The sequence below is a fragment of the Trichosurus vulpecula genome, chromosome 3 (genome assembly GCF_011100635.1).
Source record: "Trichosurus vulpecula isolate mTriVul1 chromosome 3, mTriVul1.pri, whole genome shotgun sequence".
Classification (NCBI taxonomy): domain Eukaryota; kingdom Metazoa; phylum Chordata; class Mammalia; order Diprotodontia; family Phalangeridae; genus Trichosurus; species Trichosurus vulpecula.
The window spans coordinates 356,086,275-356,104,626 of record NC_050575.1 but is presented as its reverse complement, the minus strand read 5'-3'; the positions used below and the strand labels follow the sequence as shown (position 1 = coordinate 356,104,626).

At 37.7% G+C, this 18,352-nt stretch overlaps 1 protein-coding gene across 1 annotated transcript in view; it reads right to left on the bottom strand.

The window, feature by feature from the left end:
• The window catches only part of SOS1 (SOS Ras/Rac guanine nucleotide exchange factor 1), a 149,924-nt gene that overhangs the window by 51,701 nt on the left and 79,871 nt on the right, over positions 1-18,352 (bottom strand). The window contains exons 9-10 of the mRNA XM_036750031.1: positions 16,751-16,878; positions 15,357-16,012 (exon numbers count right to left, since the gene is read on the bottom strand). Coding sequence (XP_036605926.1) covers positions 15,357-16,012; positions 16,751-16,878 — 784 coding nt within the window. The remainder of the gene's footprint in view (positions 1-15,356; positions 16,013-16,750; positions 16,879-18,352) is intronic.

Here is an 18,352-nt window from a genome sequence, read left to right as displayed (position 1 = left end):
CAGGTTTTCTCTCTGTACTTTATTGAAGTTATGTTCCAGTCTCCGACGAAGAGATGACCCTTCTCCTTGCCAAGACCAACTTGCTTATAAACATCCTTTATCCTGTTCCCTTCTAGGAGATTGCTCCTTCTATCATACATCCCCTACTATCACCAATATTTCATTTCTCTTTATCTACCAGGTCTTTCTTTCAATGCCCTGATGTCCTCCAGCTTTAAAAGACTTTTCACTTTATCCTTCCAAGCAATCTATAATTCTATGTCTTTCCTTTTTTTTTTTATAATCAAACTCCTAGAAAGAAAAAAACTACCTTCATATGTTGCTTCTACTTCAACTAAAAAGCACTTAATCACCTCCCCCTCTTCTTATCTCCTTACAATTTGGTTTCTGACCATACCACTTTATTGGACCTGTACTCTAAAGTTATAAACAATCTCTTAATTGATCAATGAAGAATCAACAATCAAAAAGTATCTATTAAGGACTTACTATGTGCCAGGCACTTGTGCTATGTCCTGGGCATGCAATATTTGTTCTTAGGAGCTTACTTTCTCAAGAATAGAATTCAATGGCTAAGTCCTCACTTTCTTGATATATGTCCTGCTTTTGACTCTCCCCTCTTTTCCAGACACTTTCCCTCCTTTGACATTCATAATATTGCTTTTCCTTGGTTCTCTTTCTTGCCTTGTCTGACCACTCTCCAGTCCTTTTTTTCTTATTTATTTATTTATTTATTTAATATTTTTAGTTTTCGGCATTAATTTTCACAAGAGTTTGAATTACAAATTTTCTCCCCATTTCTACCCTCCCCCCCCACTCCAAGATGGCATATATTCTGATTGCTCCATTCCCCAGTCAACCCTCCCTTCTGTCACCCCATTCTCCCCCAATCCCATTTTCCCTTACTTTCTTGTAGGGAAACATATTTTTATGCCCCATTGCCTGTATATCTTATTTCTTGGTTGCATGTAAAAACTTTATTTTGAACATCTGCTTTAAAAACCTTGAGTTCCAAATTCTCTCCCCTCTTCCCTCCCCACCCACCATCCCTAAGAAGACAAGCAATTCAACATAGGCCACACATGTATCATTATGCAAAACACTCCCATAAATAGTCATGTTGTGAAAGACTCACTATATTTTGCTCCCTCCTATCCAGTCCGCCTTTATTCAGTTTTCTCCCTTGACCCTGTCCCTTTTTGAAACTGTTTGCTTTTGATTACTTCTTCCCCCATCTGCCCTCCCTTCTATCTTACGCCCTTTTTTATCCCCTTCCCCCTACTTTAATGGGGGGTAAGATACCCAATTGAGTGTGTATGATACTCCCTCCTCAAGTCAAATCCAATGAGAGCAAGATTCACTTGTTCCCTGTCACCTGCCCCCTCTTCCCTTCCAACAGAACTGCTTTTTCCTGCCACTTTTATGTGAGATAATTTACCCCATTCTATCTCTCCCTTTCTCCCTCTCTCAATACATTCCTCTCTCACCCCTTAATTTGATTTTATTTTTTTTAGATATCATCCCTTCATATTCAACTCACCTTGTGCCCTCTGTCTACACACACACACACACACACACACACACACATCATCTTTCCATGCAGGAATGTAAACAACACAGTTCAACTTTAGTAAGTCCCTTATGATTTCTCTTTCTTGTTTACCTTTTCATGCTTCTCTTGATTCTTGTGTTTGAAAGTCACATTTTCTACTCAGCTCTGGTCTTTTCACTGAGAAAGCTTGAAAGTCCTCTATTTTATTGAAAATCCATATTTTGCCTTGGAGCATGATACTCAGTTTTGCTAGGTAGATGATTCTTGGTTTTAATCCTAGCTCCATTGACCTCCAGAATATCATATTCCAAGCCCTTCGATTTCTTAATGTAGATGCTGCTAGATCTTGTGTTATTCTGATTGTGTTTCCATAATACTCAAATTGTTTCTTTCTGGCTGCTTGCAGTATTTTCTCCTTGACCTGGGAGCTCTAGTGACAATATTTAATGACAATATTCCTAGGAGTTTTCTTTTTGGGATCTTTTACAGGACGCGATCGGTGGATTCTTTCAATTTCTATTTTACCCTCTGGCTCTAGAATATCAGAGCAGTTCTCCTTGATAATTTCTTGAAAGATGATATCTAGGCTCTTTTTTTGATCATGGCTTTCAGGTAGTCCAATAATTTTAAAATTATCTCTCCTGAATCTATTTTCCAGGTCAGTGGTTTTTCCAATGAGATACTGCACATTGTCTTCCATTTTTTCATTCCTTTGGTTCTGTTTTATAGTATCTTGATTTCTCATAAAGTCACTAGCTTCTACTTGCTCCAATCTAATTTTTAAGGTGGTATTTTCTTCAGTGGTCTTTTGGACCTCCTTTTCCATTTGGCTAATTTTGCCTTTCAAGGCATTCTTCTCCTCATTGGCTTTTTGGAGCTCTTTTGCCATTTGAGTTAGTCTATTTTTTAAGGTGTTATTTTCTTCAGTATTTTTTTGGGTCTCCTTTAGCAAGTCATTGACTTGTTTTTCGTGGTTTTCCGGCATCACTCTCATTTCTCTTCCCAGTTTTCTCTCTACTTCTCTAACTTGCTTTTCCAACTCCTTTTTGAGCTCCTCCATGGCCTGAGACCAGTTCATGTTTTTCTTGGAGGCTTTTGATGTAGGCTCTTTGACTTAGTTGACTTCTTCTGGCTGTGTGTTTTGGTCTTCTTTGTCACCAAAGAAAGATTCCAAAGTCTCAATCTGAGTCCGTTTTCACTGCCTGGCCATGTTCCCAGCCAACTACTTGACCCTTGAGTTTTTTGTCAGGGTATGACTGCTTGTAGAGTAGAGAGTACTTTGTCCCAAGCTTGAGGGGATGCGCTGTTGTTTTCAGAGCTATTTCTACACAGCAAGCTCTGCCACACCAGCGCTACTCCTCCCCCAAGAACCGCCAACCCGGATCACGACTCAGATCTTAAGCTGGCTCTGCACTCCCACTCAGATCTGCCACTTAATTCCTCCTACCAGGTGGGCCTGGGGTCTGAAGCAACTGTAGCTGTAGTTCTGTCCTCAGAGCTGCACCACCTCCACTGCCTCTGGGGTGGTGGCCAAACCGCGAACTCCTTTCACTCTGTCCCTCCGCAGCTTTTCCCACTAACCTTCTCTGTTGTCTTTGGTGTTTGTGGGTTGAGAAGTCTGGTAACTGCCACAGCTCACTAATTCAGGGTGCTAGGGCTTGTTCCACCTGGCTCCTGGTCTGGTTGGGCCTGACACAGCCCATGCTGGGCTCTGCTCTGCTCCCAGCTCCATGCAATAGACCTTTCCCGCGACTATCCAGGCTTTCATGGGCTGGAGCCTTGCTTCCTTCTGTTGTTTCATGGGTTCTGCAGCTCTAGGATTTGTTCAGAGCTATTTTTATAGGTTTTTGGAGGGACCTGGGTGGGGAGCTCATGCAAGTCCCTGCTTTCCAGCCACCATCTTGGCTCCACAATCCACTCTCCAGTCTTCGATGAATCATTACCCATGATCCACTCTCCTGAGTCTCCTCCAAGGCTTCTTTCCCTCTTCTCTCTCTATACATGCTTTCTTAGTGATCTCCTCAATTCCCAGGAAACTAACTACCATGTTTATTCAGACAACTAAGTTACATATCACAAAAGCATAATCATCAGTAGAGCTGATGTAGTTCGACTTTGTTATTTTATGAAGAAACAGACACAGAGAGTTTAAGTGGTTTGACTTACATGGTCATTTAGGTAAGGAAGCAACAAAGAAGGGATGTGAATGCAAGACCTGATTCTAAACCCAGAGTCCCAGAGCTCTTTCCACTGTCCTCATTTCTTTCCTGAGCTTCAGTCCCAGATCACTTGTACCTGTTGAGCTTCTAGTTGCAAGATCCATAGGCGTAACTAAAAATGAAACTTACCTTTTCCCTCTAAAATTGCTCCTCTTCAAAATTCCACTATTTCTGCTGAAGATATCACTAATTTTTGGTTACCCAGGTTTATTCTCAACACTTAGCTCTTCCCCAGTCTACACACCTTCATGGATTGTCAATCCGTCACCCTATTTCAGGTTCTTTATGTTCTTTTTTTTTTTAAAGGTTTTGCTTTAATTCTTCAAGGAATTTTGGTTGGGCTTATATCCAAGATGCATTTTTTTCTTTGAGGCTTTGCTTATAAATGTTTTCAAGCCATTCTCTTCTTTTGAATTTGATCTTGAGCTTCCCTGACACCATAATAACTCTTTATGATGGGATTCTTTTTTTATTTGCTCATTTTTATAGCCTCCTTGACTTTGGACTTTATGTTAATGCTTAGCTCTGGGCAATTTTAGGAATGTCTAGCTTGAGTTTCTGGCCTCTTATGTCCTTTTGCTGCTTTCACAGCTCAGGCTGGAGACATGCAAATTTTCAATGATCCCAAAGTGATACAACCTGGGGCAAGATCTGCTCCTCATCTGAGGACTGCAAGTTCCTGTCCCAGGTTTGGGTCTGTCAGCTTATCCTTCATTGAGAGTTTCAGCAGGATGCTACTGGACTCAGCAACTATTAGCCTGGGGGGAGGCTATGCAGGTTCAGAGTGATTGAGAGACTCCTCTTTGGTCTGGGAATCTTGTCCTACAAGTTTCTATGCTGGATTGGAGGCTAGAACTGAGTCCCTGCTCTGCTCCTGGGATCAGAGTCACACTGCAACTATTTGCTTCCAAACTTGTTCCTTGCTCAGTACATAGCAAAGGCTGGCTAGCACCACTCCTATGTGCAGAGTCCCAACCTAATCCAACTCAGAACTGGGTACTGGGTGACAGAACTGCCAGACTGCACCTGTTCCTTCACCCTGTGCTACTTCAAGGATCCCATGGGATCACTTCTTGCCCCAGTGCTTCCTGTCTTGGTGCCCAGTCTTGGCTTTTTCAGTCTCATTCATGCTGCAATGTGTGTACATGGTGTGCTCCTGTTCCTCCAGTGTGTGCAGACCTGTGTGTCTTCCTGAGCTGCCCTGGGTTAGAAAATTTACCAACTGTGACATTTTCTTGATTTCCTGATCAGAATTCAGTTTCCTAGATCTTGGTAGATGAAGGTTAGTGGGAAAATTAGGCTGTATTTCTTCTTGCTACTCTGCCATCCTGACTCTGCCTCCTCCTTAGCCTATTTTTTATTGCTTGCTATTTAATTTCTCTGTTTTAAGAGTCTCTCTTCTCCCATCTATGTTCCACACAGATGCCAAAGTGCTAAAGTACAGGTATGACTCTATCAATCCCCTGTTCAAAAAGCCCCACCATGTTCCTGTTGTGTCTAGGATTAAATACAAATTTCTCATCTTGATATTTAAAGCCCTTCACAGTATGGCTCCAGCTTCCTCTTCCAGACATTTCATATTACTCCTTTTCACAAACCTGACATTCCTGTTAAACTGGCTTAGCCTCTGTCTCTGGACTTGCATCTTCATCGTTCATATCTTCAAGCTATTGACAGAGTAATTTTGAAACATTAACTCCATAGCAATCTCCGCCCCGCCCCCCCCCAACTATGCATCTGCATGGGACCTTAGACTTGCTCCATTTGACCTGACGTGGTTCATCCCTCTTTAGGTTACCTGTGTATTCACCAAATTCATGCAGAACTTCATGACGATCCCTACTCTGTACAGGCAGCTGAAGTTCAGAGCTCCCAAGTTCTGGAGATCTGTTCACTACTGCTTTGCTGGCCAGACATTGCAGTTGTGCAATACCACACCAGGCAACTTGTCTTCTCTGACAAAGCTCCTTAGAACTTCTCATGTAGGCTAAAACATTTTTAAAACAGCTTTAATGACATGTAAAAAATAGACACTTAAAATAAATAATTCCCTGCACCAACTTTCTACCTACTCTTCATTCTCTAACTACCTCTTCAGGGCTCTGCCTTCTTAAGCTTCTGAAATATCTCTACTGTTGAGATGATGGAAATCACCAGTAGAAAGCGAACCTGCACTCTAGACACAGAGAACTCTGGGGATCTCCCATCTGGAGTCTGACAGAGGAAATGTTGTTCTCTAAGAAATGATTTGCCTTTTGCTCAAGCCAATGATCTTTATATATAACTGGAGATTTGTAACAACTTTGGGTGAGTTATCTAGCCTTTGCCTAATAAATGAATAAGTACAAGAGCATGTATTTTATAATCTGAAGGCAAAGGGCTAGATATTGCCAGTTTGTTATAAAGTTCATTCAAATATATTAATTTATTTGACGAACACAATAACCATGTGTGGTTGGCAGATTATCATCCCAATTTTACAGAAAAGGAATCTTAGAGGTTAAATGACTTATTCAAGGTCACATTACTAGGATCAAGTGGTCAAGTAGAACTCTTTCAGTGAGTTCTCAGCTTTTCAACAACACAAAGAAAGGTATCTATTTTATAAACAGCAATATGCATTGCAAAAGGATATTTGTATTGTAGGAGAGTTTTCAGGGAGAATGTTAGACTTTTATGCTACTTCTCTGAATCTGATGGTTTATCTGAAGTACTTTTCAGTTCTAAGATCCTAAATATAAATCTTCCCCACCACCTAAATTATCTAATTATTTCAAAGATCCATATAAGATAAGGTCACAATTATAAAATGCTAAAATAATTCAAAATCATTAAGTTATGTTAACTAAAAAAGGACTTGGGATTAATTTTGATTCTGTCACACTTCACAAGCCTCCTTTAACAGTGTTAGATTATAACAGCCATAGACCTTCCTTCAAGCCAGACACACAGTAGGAGTTTCTGAAGCTGGAAGTAAAGCAACCACTCCCACTATCAACACTGTTGTTACCGGATGTAAAAAGGCTAAAGTTTAAGCTGTTTTTAGCCAGAGTGGAAGTGAGTGGGAGCAAAGCCCTGCCACCAAAGAAAAAAATAGTAGAAGTAAAAAATAAGCTAAGCAAATTTGGCAGAAGTTTAGCATTCCCAAAAAGCAAATATCTTAATGGTTAAACACTTGTACCTTCTTTCTTTTCATTATTTTTACATAAATATTTTAAATCTAAAGCATTAGAAGAGATTAAAGGAGGCTATTTCAAAATACATCAAGAGAGGGTAATGTGGATATATCCATTTACCATCAAAAAGGGGAAAAAGCTCTAAACTTTTTTTCTATTATAGTGTTTCCCACATTTGATCCACATATTGAGCAATACTGTAACTGGAAACCATTGACCTGCTGATATAAAGCATTAGGTTGATGTCTATTACTGTAATTTAAAAAAATCTAATGTGGAAAGACAAGATAATTTTAATAGAACATAAAGTTAAGAGTTACCTTTTTTGGTAGGAACTGTTAAAGGCTTAGCTTTACAGACATTCTGCTGGTCATGTAGCAGCAGTCACTTAAAAACACGAGTAATGAGGCAAATGAAGTCCAACAAATACAAAGGCTAAATTATGGACTACTCATGCTAGAAATTCAACTGTCTCTTCTTTTTATTGTTTTTATGTGGATAACTCTGTTTCAACAATTCGACTAGCAGCTGCTATGGGGGTGAAAAACCAACATGAGCCCAACAAAAAGAACACTGCAAGCCCAGGTTCCTTTGATCTGCTTTACTAAGGAAAGCAACGTTAAGTGGTTAACAATCTTACTTTAATCCAACATACAAGTATCATTCACTCAGCTCAGGGGGAAATGCCAGCACCCTGAGCTTCAGAGCAAATACAAACAGAGCAAATAAACACAAATGAACAGATAGATTTCTGTCTGACAAAATCACAATATACAGTTACCAGAGAAGCATCAACATCTGGGTTTTCTTCAAAGCTGGGGAGCTCATAACAACGGCTTGCCTAGAGTCACGCACCACTCCTAACGTGGCTCAGAGCTCCAAAAGACAAAGCCAACCTCTGGGTTTATATATCTTGTTCAGGATCAAAGGTGAGTCACACATGCGACTCACCCACGTGACCTAAAATCATCACAAGAATGCTACTTAAACCCACCTGGTCTAAAAGCCTCTGATATCACAAACATGTCACTCAAACCCATGTAAACTAGGCTTTCCCTTGAGGCAAGGAGGTCATCAAGGACTTCTAATTTAATCAAGGAAACAAAGGCTAAACTCTTCAACGACACTTGGTTGAATAAGTACTAAAAGCCCATCTTGATTCCCAATACAAACTCCCATGTCTCTTCTCTACCCTGATATATTGACACAAGAGGAAAGATACAAATCATTGACTTTAGAGGACTGTTATACATCCACCACTTTCTGGCAAAGAACATTTCCAGTGTCCAATTTTCCAGATTCTATAATATATATAACTATTCTACCTGTCAATGAACACCCAAAACTCTGTGATATCTTTGGTGTTTCTGTCTTTTCCCTTGCTACATATAATCATAATCTCATGTAGCAGCCTTCATTACCTGATGCTCTTTCCTCAGGACTCATCCTTCTTTACTCTGCTGCATTTAACACTGCTGACTACCCTCTCCTCCCCAACACCATGTCCTCTCTGGTTTTTCAATGACCCCTCTCTTCTCTCCTGGTTTTCCTCCTTCTGATCACTTCTCAGTCTACTTTGCTGGTTAATATCATGCTCCCTAATGCGAGCTCCTCAAGGCTCTGTTGTATTCTCTTTTTTCTCTCTAGTCTTTCTCCTCATCACTTCATCAGCTCCTGTTGCTTTAATTCTATTCATCTTACTCACAAGTTTATACATACAAGCCCACTCTCTTTCTTCAGCTCTCCTCCTGCATCAGCTGCATATTAGACATTTCAAACTGGGCATACTGGTAAAATCTCAAATCCAACAGGCCCAAAACAGTACTCATCTTTTCCCTTAGATCTACTCCTCTTCCAAATTTTCCCCTTTCTCTCAAAGGCATTACTATTCTTCAAGTTGTTCGGGTTTATAACACTGGTATTACTTTCAACTCCTTATTCTCCTTCATTTCACACTATTAAATCTTAAAAAACTAAAAATCTTAAAAATTGCCCAAACAAAATTTCCAACTCTACAACAGCTCTCCCATCTGATCCCTTCTCTCTATTCAACTAGCCATCATCTTTTTTTTTTTCTAAAGCAGAGATCTCTAAGAGGGAGCCTTGGCTACCTGGAGGGCCATGGCATGACCCTAAAGGGTGTGCACTCAACACCTGGAGGTTGAAAATATGGGTTACATTCCACCCTCTCAGGGATGCTAACTGTGGCTATTGATTCCAGTAAAACTACACTTACTCTTTTTCCCATTTTAGTCCAATACTCCTGCACTCTAGCAACTTCTGATCTGTATAAGCTCCCAATCTGAAAGCTTATGCCTTCTGTGTTGGGCAGGCATAATGCAACAGTGACCTAGGCACCCATAGCAGCAGCAGCAGCCGAGCAAATACCAGTGGGAAAGTTTATACTCTTAGAATCCTTTTCTTCACTCAAGACCATGGGTCTCAAATTCTGATTCATTCTCTTACTGTTGTTGTTCAGTCACTTCAGTTATGTTCAATTCCTGGTGACGCCCTATGGGGTTTTTTGGGCAAAGGTACGGGAATGGCATGTCATTTCCCGCTACAATTCATTTTACAGATGAGAAAACTGAGGCAAGTAGGGTTAAGTGATTTGCCTAGGTTTACCTGAGGCCAGATTTGAACTCAAGAAAATGAGTCTTCCTGACTCCAGGCCTAGCACTCTATCCACTGTGCAGCCTAGCTGCCCTTACCCTCTCTCTTTACTTTATATGTAACTACCTCACATTTATTCTGTATACTCCTAAATAAGTACATATTGTCAGTCAGTCAATAAGCATTTTTAAGCACCTGTTATATGCCAGACAGTTCTAAGCACTGGGGATATAAAAAGAGGCAAAAGACAGACCCCATCCTCAAGGAGCTTACAACTGAATGAAGAATTCACTATCTAATGTTGTCTCCCCTGATAGAATGTAATCTCCTTTTTCTGTATTTGTATCCCCAAACTGCGCTTGATGACAAGATGATTGATGAGCTGGTATCATCTCTGTAACACCCAATTCTTCAGTCCCACTTCCAAGTCTTTATCCTAATGTTCCTCCTCCTGTTAGTACAGAAAATTATTATTCTTCAATAGTTTTTCAGTCTCTAGGTTATCTATCAGTAACTTAAAACCATGTTTTTGCTTCTGTCATTGCAATTCTTTAAAATAACCTTGAAGAGAATATGCATATAGTCAAGTCTAGTGTTTCATATATTCTAATGTGACTGATTTAATTCTAAACTAACAAGACCTTCCATCTACTTCAGGCAATCTCACTGGCAGTCCCCACCTGGCGTACTTTCCCTTCTCATCTATACCTCCTGGCTTCCCAGTTAAATGCCACCTTCCACAGGAACCTTTTCCATATCCCTTTCAGTTCTAGTGCCTTCCCCGGCTTGATGATTTCTTATTTATCCTGTCCGTAGCTTGTTTATACTGTGAGCTCCCTGAAAGGAGTTCTTTGAAAGGAACTATCTTTTACCTTTCTTTTTATTCCCAGCACTAAGCACAGAGCCTGGCATATAGAATGTGCTTAAAAAACATTTGCCTACTGATTTTACCAAGACGTGCTTCTAAGACCCAAGGCTGTTGACTTTGGGCTGTCTTTTCTACTGGGTTTTATTAAAACAACATCAGAAATTTACCTGGTCATCGGATATGAGTTTGGTGGTGGAATCTGGTTATTACTGGCAAGAATATGGCAGATGCAGTACAAAGAATGTACATTATAGAAACACTTGTTTATGTTTAGGTCAAGTACAACCTTTTCTCCACCCCTTCATAACCAAACCCGGTTAATCAGGATGTCTGTTCATGTGATAATTCTCCCTTTAACACAGCCATTTAAAAAAGTTCACAAGAAACAATAAGCTACTCAAGAAGGATTTATAAACAATCACTTTTGAAATCCTTAAGAAAGGAAACAGCAGCAAAGCTGACGCACAAACACTTTTTAACATATCAGAGTTTTAAAAATAGAACAGCTCTGCCTTATAGATCAAAAATTACCCAAAGATTAAAAATTAAGACATTTTAGTCACTCATATATAAAAGTCCAAGTTGTTTTATTGTGTGTGGATAGGTAAGACCAAAAAAAAATTTTATATAAGAATGCCAACTGTCTTTTAAATTTCCCTGGGTTCTCATATACTACTTCTATTCTTGATAAAGGAGGAAAAAAATGTTCCCTATGCACAGGAAACACCTTTTTTCCTACTTCAGCTTAAAAATTTTTTATTTTCAATATAATAACAGTTATTAGCCTTACCTCAAGGTCATCATCTTTTGCCAAAAATAGATGACAAAATCAGGCAGAGCATCATATGGATGCATTTATTTTTCACTATCAATAGGGTTTTTTTTGTTGTTGTTGTTAGGGTTTTTTGTTTGTTTGTTTTTCTGCCTTCTACCTTCCTTAATCTTGAACCATATTTTCTTGCATAATTTTCATGGTCTTTGCCTACCTCCACTTTTAAATTGAAGCTACTCAGTATAAAATATACATTTAATTTGGAGGATCTTCCTGAGTTCTATATAGAATTTTTTTACTTCTTCATCTTCCACAACAAATATTGGTACATAAGCTGCAAATGTTTTCACAGTGGTCTTTTTTGTAAATACTTATCATGGTAATGAGATACGAGCTGATCAAATGTCCCATGATGTGGTGATTCTTGTTGCCTTTGGATATATGATAAAACCAGTTCCATCAATGTCTGAGCCGTCCTTCCATTTCACTACAACTTCCTTTTGTCTTCTTATTTTGTTTATAGTAAGGATGTCAAGATTGACACAGTTCAGTTCCTCTAGAAGTTTGTGCATGAACCAGACAAGATCTCACATTTGCAGTACAATAGCTAAGTTAATATTTATGGTCTACAAACTGTTGATCCTAGCACCATCTGTCCCCTTTTTTTTTGCTCTTGCCATTGTCCTCATGATGTCAACTGAATTTAAGGTAAACTTATGCAGGGACATGGATAAGAGCTTCCCAGGCTAGGCAGGTGTTGATGTCTTATGATCTATATGACTAGAGGGAATTCACCAATACATGGGAGTAGTACAAATTACACATACCAAAAGTGATATGTAGTATGGTATAAAAAAATCTTATTCATGTTCTAAAAACATGCAAGAAATCCTCAATTGTACCCTAAAATCCATTGCATCAATCCCTCTCTTTCCACTCTCATATCTACCATACGAGTTCAAGTTCTCATTATCTCATCTGACTAACGTAATTGTATCATAATTGTTTTTCCTGCCCTCCTGTTCTCCCCTCTCCTTATTTATCTTTTAACTTAGGTGACAAATTGATCTTTTTAATGCACAGGGCAGATGCTGGTCTTCTGCTCAAAAAACCCTTGGTGTGGTTCCTCACTATCTACCTGAGAAGGACATTCAAGGTGTTCCACAGTCTGGTGGAATCCTACCTTTCCAATTTTATTTGGTCATAGCTCCCTTTATATACTATGTTACAATCAAACTGGACGATTTATTGCTCCCCCATCAAATCCTGCCTCTCTACCTTCATCTTCTCATCTCTGGCTGTTGAAATCCTTCTCCTTGAAAAGCCAGGGCAGTTACCTCCTCTATGAAACCTTAGCTGATTCCTCTAGCTAGAAGTGATCTCTGTCCTTCTTATGCATCTCATACTACCTTTTTGGAGGGTGAGAAGCAGCATTATGTAGTGAGAAGAGTGTCAGACTCGGAATCTGAACCCTGCACCTGACAACAACCATGAAACCCTGGGCAAGAAGCTTCACCTATCAGGACCTCAGTTCCCTCATCTGTAAAATGGGAATCATTATTAACAGTTACAATATCCAGTTCATCAAGTTGTCAGAAAAGCACTTTAAAAACACTAAAGTGCTACATAAATGTGAGGCGGTAGTATCCTATCTTGTTTTTAAACACTGATGAAATGTTAAGACAAGCTGTGCCAATGGCTCCCCATTGCCTCTAGGAAAAAAAAATACAAACTCCTCTGTTTGGCATTTAAAATCCTTCATAATCTGGCTCCAGTCTCTCTTTCAAGGCTAAATACACCTTCCTCCCCTTCATACACCAAACGACGCTATCTGCTGCTTCTTGGATGAGACATTCCATCTCCTAACTCTGCTCCTATGTCCGAATCAATCACCAAGCCTTTAAAACAGACTGATCACATGCCAGGGGCTCTAGATACAAAGACAAAATGAAACAGTCCCTGCTCTTAAGGGGCTTATATTCTTCAGTGGAGCAACATGCACATCAACATATACATGTTTAAATACATACAAAATAAAAATAAGTTTACTTTTTGAAATGCTCTCTCTCCTTTTGGAAATCCAAGTTCAATACTCTCTTTAGCTCAGGTGCCACCTCCCCTCCCCCCAACCCCCTCAAATTACTGTGTATTTATTTATGTATATATTATACATTTACTTCTTAGAGAACAGGTAGCAGAATGTAAACTCATTGAAGGTAGAGACTTCCTTATTTTTATCTGTATCTCTAGTACATGGCATAAAAATGTTTGTTGATTGCTTGCTTGAAATAAGAAATATAAATCTTAGGCCCACAAAGTATTGGTTCCAAAAGAGGAGAAAGAACTTTGTTTATACATTAATAACTGAATTAGTTAAAGCTTTAGTAGGTCAACTTTTTTATGTCTGGTTTGTAATATATAAATAGTGAAAATCACTTTGGTTAGTCCCATATATAAAATCTAGTGAACTGGTTTATACTAGTGAATTCCCCATCAAACATACTTATGACATCTTTAAATACTTTATAGAAATATAGATTTTAAGTTAGAATTGAAAGTAGAAGAAATACATCTTCTAGTCCAACCACCTCATCTCAGACAAATGAAGGAACTCAATTCCAGAGAGATGAAGTAATTTACCCAAGGTCACATAGCTGGTAATTGGCAAAGTTAGAATCTGAACCCAGGTCATCTGACTCCATATAAAACACTTGGCAATTCAAATTGATCTTAATATTGTTAGTTTATGTGGACTATGGTTAATATAACAAATCTACTGAGGGGAAAACAACTTGACACAATATATTCAAAAACCAAATAAAAATTGTTTACAAGTTTCATGCTTTAATTATCTAGGTCATTGCTTTATTCTTCTTCTTCTTCGAGACACGTGAAATTGGTTAATTAGGAAACAAAGTACTTTACAATCCTTGGTAATCATGAAAAATACGACCTCTAAGATCCCCTTTCAGTTCTAAAATCCAGATTCCATTATTTTAACCTATCCATATGCTTTCAGAGAGGCCATTAGAAGTATATATACAGGTAGTCTAGTTTTAAAATGTAATAAAGAAAACAATAGTATCAAATAGGAATGGAGACCCAATTTTACTAATGAAAAGTGAATAATGGATCTTTCTACAATATTAATTCAAATGAATGAAATTTTGTTGAAGGAACTCAGAGAACCTAAAAATTAAAAACTTGGGGAAATTTTGTTCATATATACTACATGCCTCTGTCAACCTAAGAAACAAACACATTTGCAAGAAGTAACAGCAATTGAGGGTAGGAAAAACCCCAAAATCTTAATATAAGTATTTGTGCAGTCTCTTGCTTTATGGGAGAAGTAATAGTCCCATAAAGCTCCTAACCCAATTTAGCTGAGATTTTATTTAGATTTCAAAAAATCAAAATTTAGTAAGTTTTCAGTTTTTCTATTCAATTTCATCACTTATTTTAATCTGGTTAATAACCATTATTATAGAAAACACTACTAAAATGTAATATTATTTGTTGCATTTGCAAAATAACAGGCTTCATAGTACAATGTTCAGAAAACTAAAGACTTCAATGTAATGCACAGGAAACATTAAAGATATAAATTTCTCTCAGAATTTCTAGATTTAAAGAACAAAAATGGAGAAATACCTTTCCCCCAAATAATTATTTTTTCAATCATTGCAGTTTCCATAATGAAAGTACTATATACATTAATTCATGTTAAAACATATTGAAACATCTTTTTTTTTTAGTACTAACAATGAAAAGGGGAAAAAAGAAAAACCAACATATATTTGATGAAAATTGATTAGATGACTGCATATAGTCTGAGTTCTGCCACTTACTGGTTCTGTCAAAGAGGTGAAAACAACCATCTCCCTAAGCCTCAGCTCCCTAATTTTCAACATATGGACACCATCTACCTAACGGAGTTATTGTGAAGATCAAATAAAATGTGAAAACATTCTGAAAATTGTGAAATATGACCCCTCTGAAAGGTACTGTTATTAAATAGAGTGTTATGGAAGGATAATCATAGATAAGTTGGAACAACAAAATATTCTTGAAAACATGAGATCATGTATTTTCTTACTTTAGGGATGGTGATCTCAAAGGGGAAGATCAAGGCAATCTGCTGTTCTGGGCTACTTACCAGCATACATATGATAGGTGAGTCTCTCTATAAGTTTGATAACGGTTCCAGCTTTGATGATTGGAATTCCAGATTTGGGTTGCATGTTTTCTTCAAATACTATATTTTCTTCAGAGTCTGGTTCTGCAAATCTATAAAGGTCAGAACTTGGAAGCCTCATCTGCTCCTCTTTCTCCTCCTGTAACATTGTTACATCCAGCATCCTTTCCAGAGTACTGCGGTATTGTAATGATATCAATGCTGCCATCCAGTTGTTTTTCTCCTCAGCTGACTTGGCAGAAAATATAACACTATTTTCATCTTTTAAGATTATTTCAAAGGAGTGTTTGTATTCGTTAGTGTCATCTTTATCATTGATTTGTACCTTGCGCATAAAAAACTTCTCTTTGAGACGATACTCAGCATTGCTAGCACCAGGAAGTCTTGGCTGACCATGATTTGATTTACAGCAAATCATCAGGCCATCAAAGAGAAATATGTGTCTCTCGTGTTTGGCACCTACACGTGTGAGAGTTCCTTCCATGATAAACTCATTGCAGCACTGTCCAATGTCTTTTCCTTCCCAGCCATCAATATTCTTCTGAATCTCATTCATTTTCTTTATTGCTAGTTGTTTCCCCTTCATTTGTTGGCTATAAAATCGACATGCAGATTCGCTGGGAAAAAGGAAAGCATCATTAGTACATAAAAAAAAAACATAACCATAGTACATATATAAAAAGGGACCCATTAAGTGAATATTAAAATATATTTTAAAAATTTATATTGATAAGGAGTCCCCATGAATTAAGCTCACAGGTGTTTATTCCCCAAAATAGGTTAGTACTATAGAATTATTAAAGTTTACAATTAAGACAACACAAAAAAGAAAATTACTAGTTTCTTTCAATACAGTGATCTATTTTAGAGTAATTATTTCAATCTTAGATGTTAAATAAGTAACTGTAATAATTCTCTGATTAGTATCTGACAATACATACAGCACAGATTTCTGCAGAAATATAACATATCTTTAAGAAATGTGAAAAAATAGTAAATTGATTCTGGATTTTGAGTGCTAAAATTTATTTTTCAAAAGATGCTGTGCACATTACTTTGACAAAACAATGAAGCATTGAAGAAATTCTACCTATAAGGAAACCTCTGCCTGTCCTTTTGCTCACCAGCTAGCTCTCAGGAGTCCTGACTGGGAGCACACGGGGAAAACACACAAATATGAAAGCTTTTTCAAACAATAACATATTCTCTTGGCTTTGATGTCACTTCCTCTCAAAGACCAAACTTGTCACTAAAACTATTTTCCTCATTGTTTACTTGAGGAGGAAACTTGGAACCCTGAATTTATAGCACAGCGTTCAGGGTGGAAAGCAGGAAAAAAAAATGGAAACGTTTACCTCAGTCTCCGTTTTGCAAGACTCTTGGAACATATTCTTTCCATACTGCTCTGAAGGTTAAGCAAAGCTGTTATTGCTTGTTTCAAACATTCTTTGTCTTCTTGGTCTTCACTCTTTTCTTCTAACTGCTGCAAAGTTTAAAAAACACAGACACACACAAATCTGAACCAGGAGAACAATTGTGGACAAAACAACAATTTATTATCTTCAAGGATGAAGATGACATGCATTCTCTACTTTTCCTTAGCATAATAAGACCAAAAAGTTTTTTTTTTAAGTTTTAACCATGTAAGTTAAAGATGAATAATTTTTTAGAAGTAATTTTGTCAGAAGAAAGAAGTGGAAGTATATGAGAGATGTTATGGAAGTGGAAATGACAGAACTCAGTGACTGGATATGGAAGGTGAGAAAGAGTGAGAAACAACTTTTTAAAAATGATTCCACAACTGTTCTCCTACCTTTTCATTCTTCTTATACCTTACTCCCTTCCAAGTGCTCTATAATCCAATGACACTGGTCTCCTTGCTATTCCTCTCACATGACACTCCATCTCCTGACTATAAGAGTGTTTCACTGGCTGTTCCCTGAGCCTGAGATGTTCTCCCCCCATATCTCTGCTTCCTAGCTTCCTTCAAATTTCAGCCAAAGTCCTACATTCTGCAAGAAGTCTTCCTTCCGAGACCACCTTCATTTTATCTAAATTGTATGTTATCTTGTTTGTACATATTTATTTGCATGAGTTATTCCTCATTGGACTGCAAACTCCTAGAGAGAAGGTATCACTTTTTGCCTTTCTTTGTATTACCTGGGTTTAGCATGGTGCCGGACATATATTAAGCACTTAATAAATATTAGTTGACAATTTATCACAATAATCTGCAAAGGTAAATTTCCTTGTTACTAAATATATAAATATTGAAACTCCCCAAATGGTATCTATAAGATTAATGGCCAAATAGAAAAAAAGAAACTATTAGTTGCATTTCAATATTTTGCTATGATGATTTACAACTTTCAATTATATAAATATTTGTGTATATATACATATATATACACATATGTGTATATATTTTCTATGTTCACTAACAAAGTCAGCATTTTCCAAACAACATACTTCCAAGCCCTGCTGAGAGGTTTAAACCATTTGATTTCAACAGATTGTTTGCTTTGATGATAATAAAGAAACTGTTTTCTTATACCTACCTAGTACTTGTGGGGAAGGGATACCCTATCGTGATATTGTCAATTAAAATATAGGCAAGCTACTTCTCAACATACAACTTTCCACTAAAAAAGAAAAAAAGTAAAGAGGAAAAACTATAGTACATGCATTGTGGAAAAGTCAATTAAATACTGTTTACTCAATTAAATACCGTTTTTTACTGAGGCCACCCAAGTTAAGGAAAGCCTGAGATCAAGATATATTCAAGATGTTTTCTCTCTTATTTTAGTGACTTTTTAGGAGGGCTGATTGAAGAGCTGACACTTGAAACAGACTAATTTCAAATCCTATCATTCTGTGCTCTTTATTTCTTCCACATTGGGTATTAAGAATTTGGGGAGATGAAAGAAAAAAAAGAATTTGGGGAGATGAACAAAGAT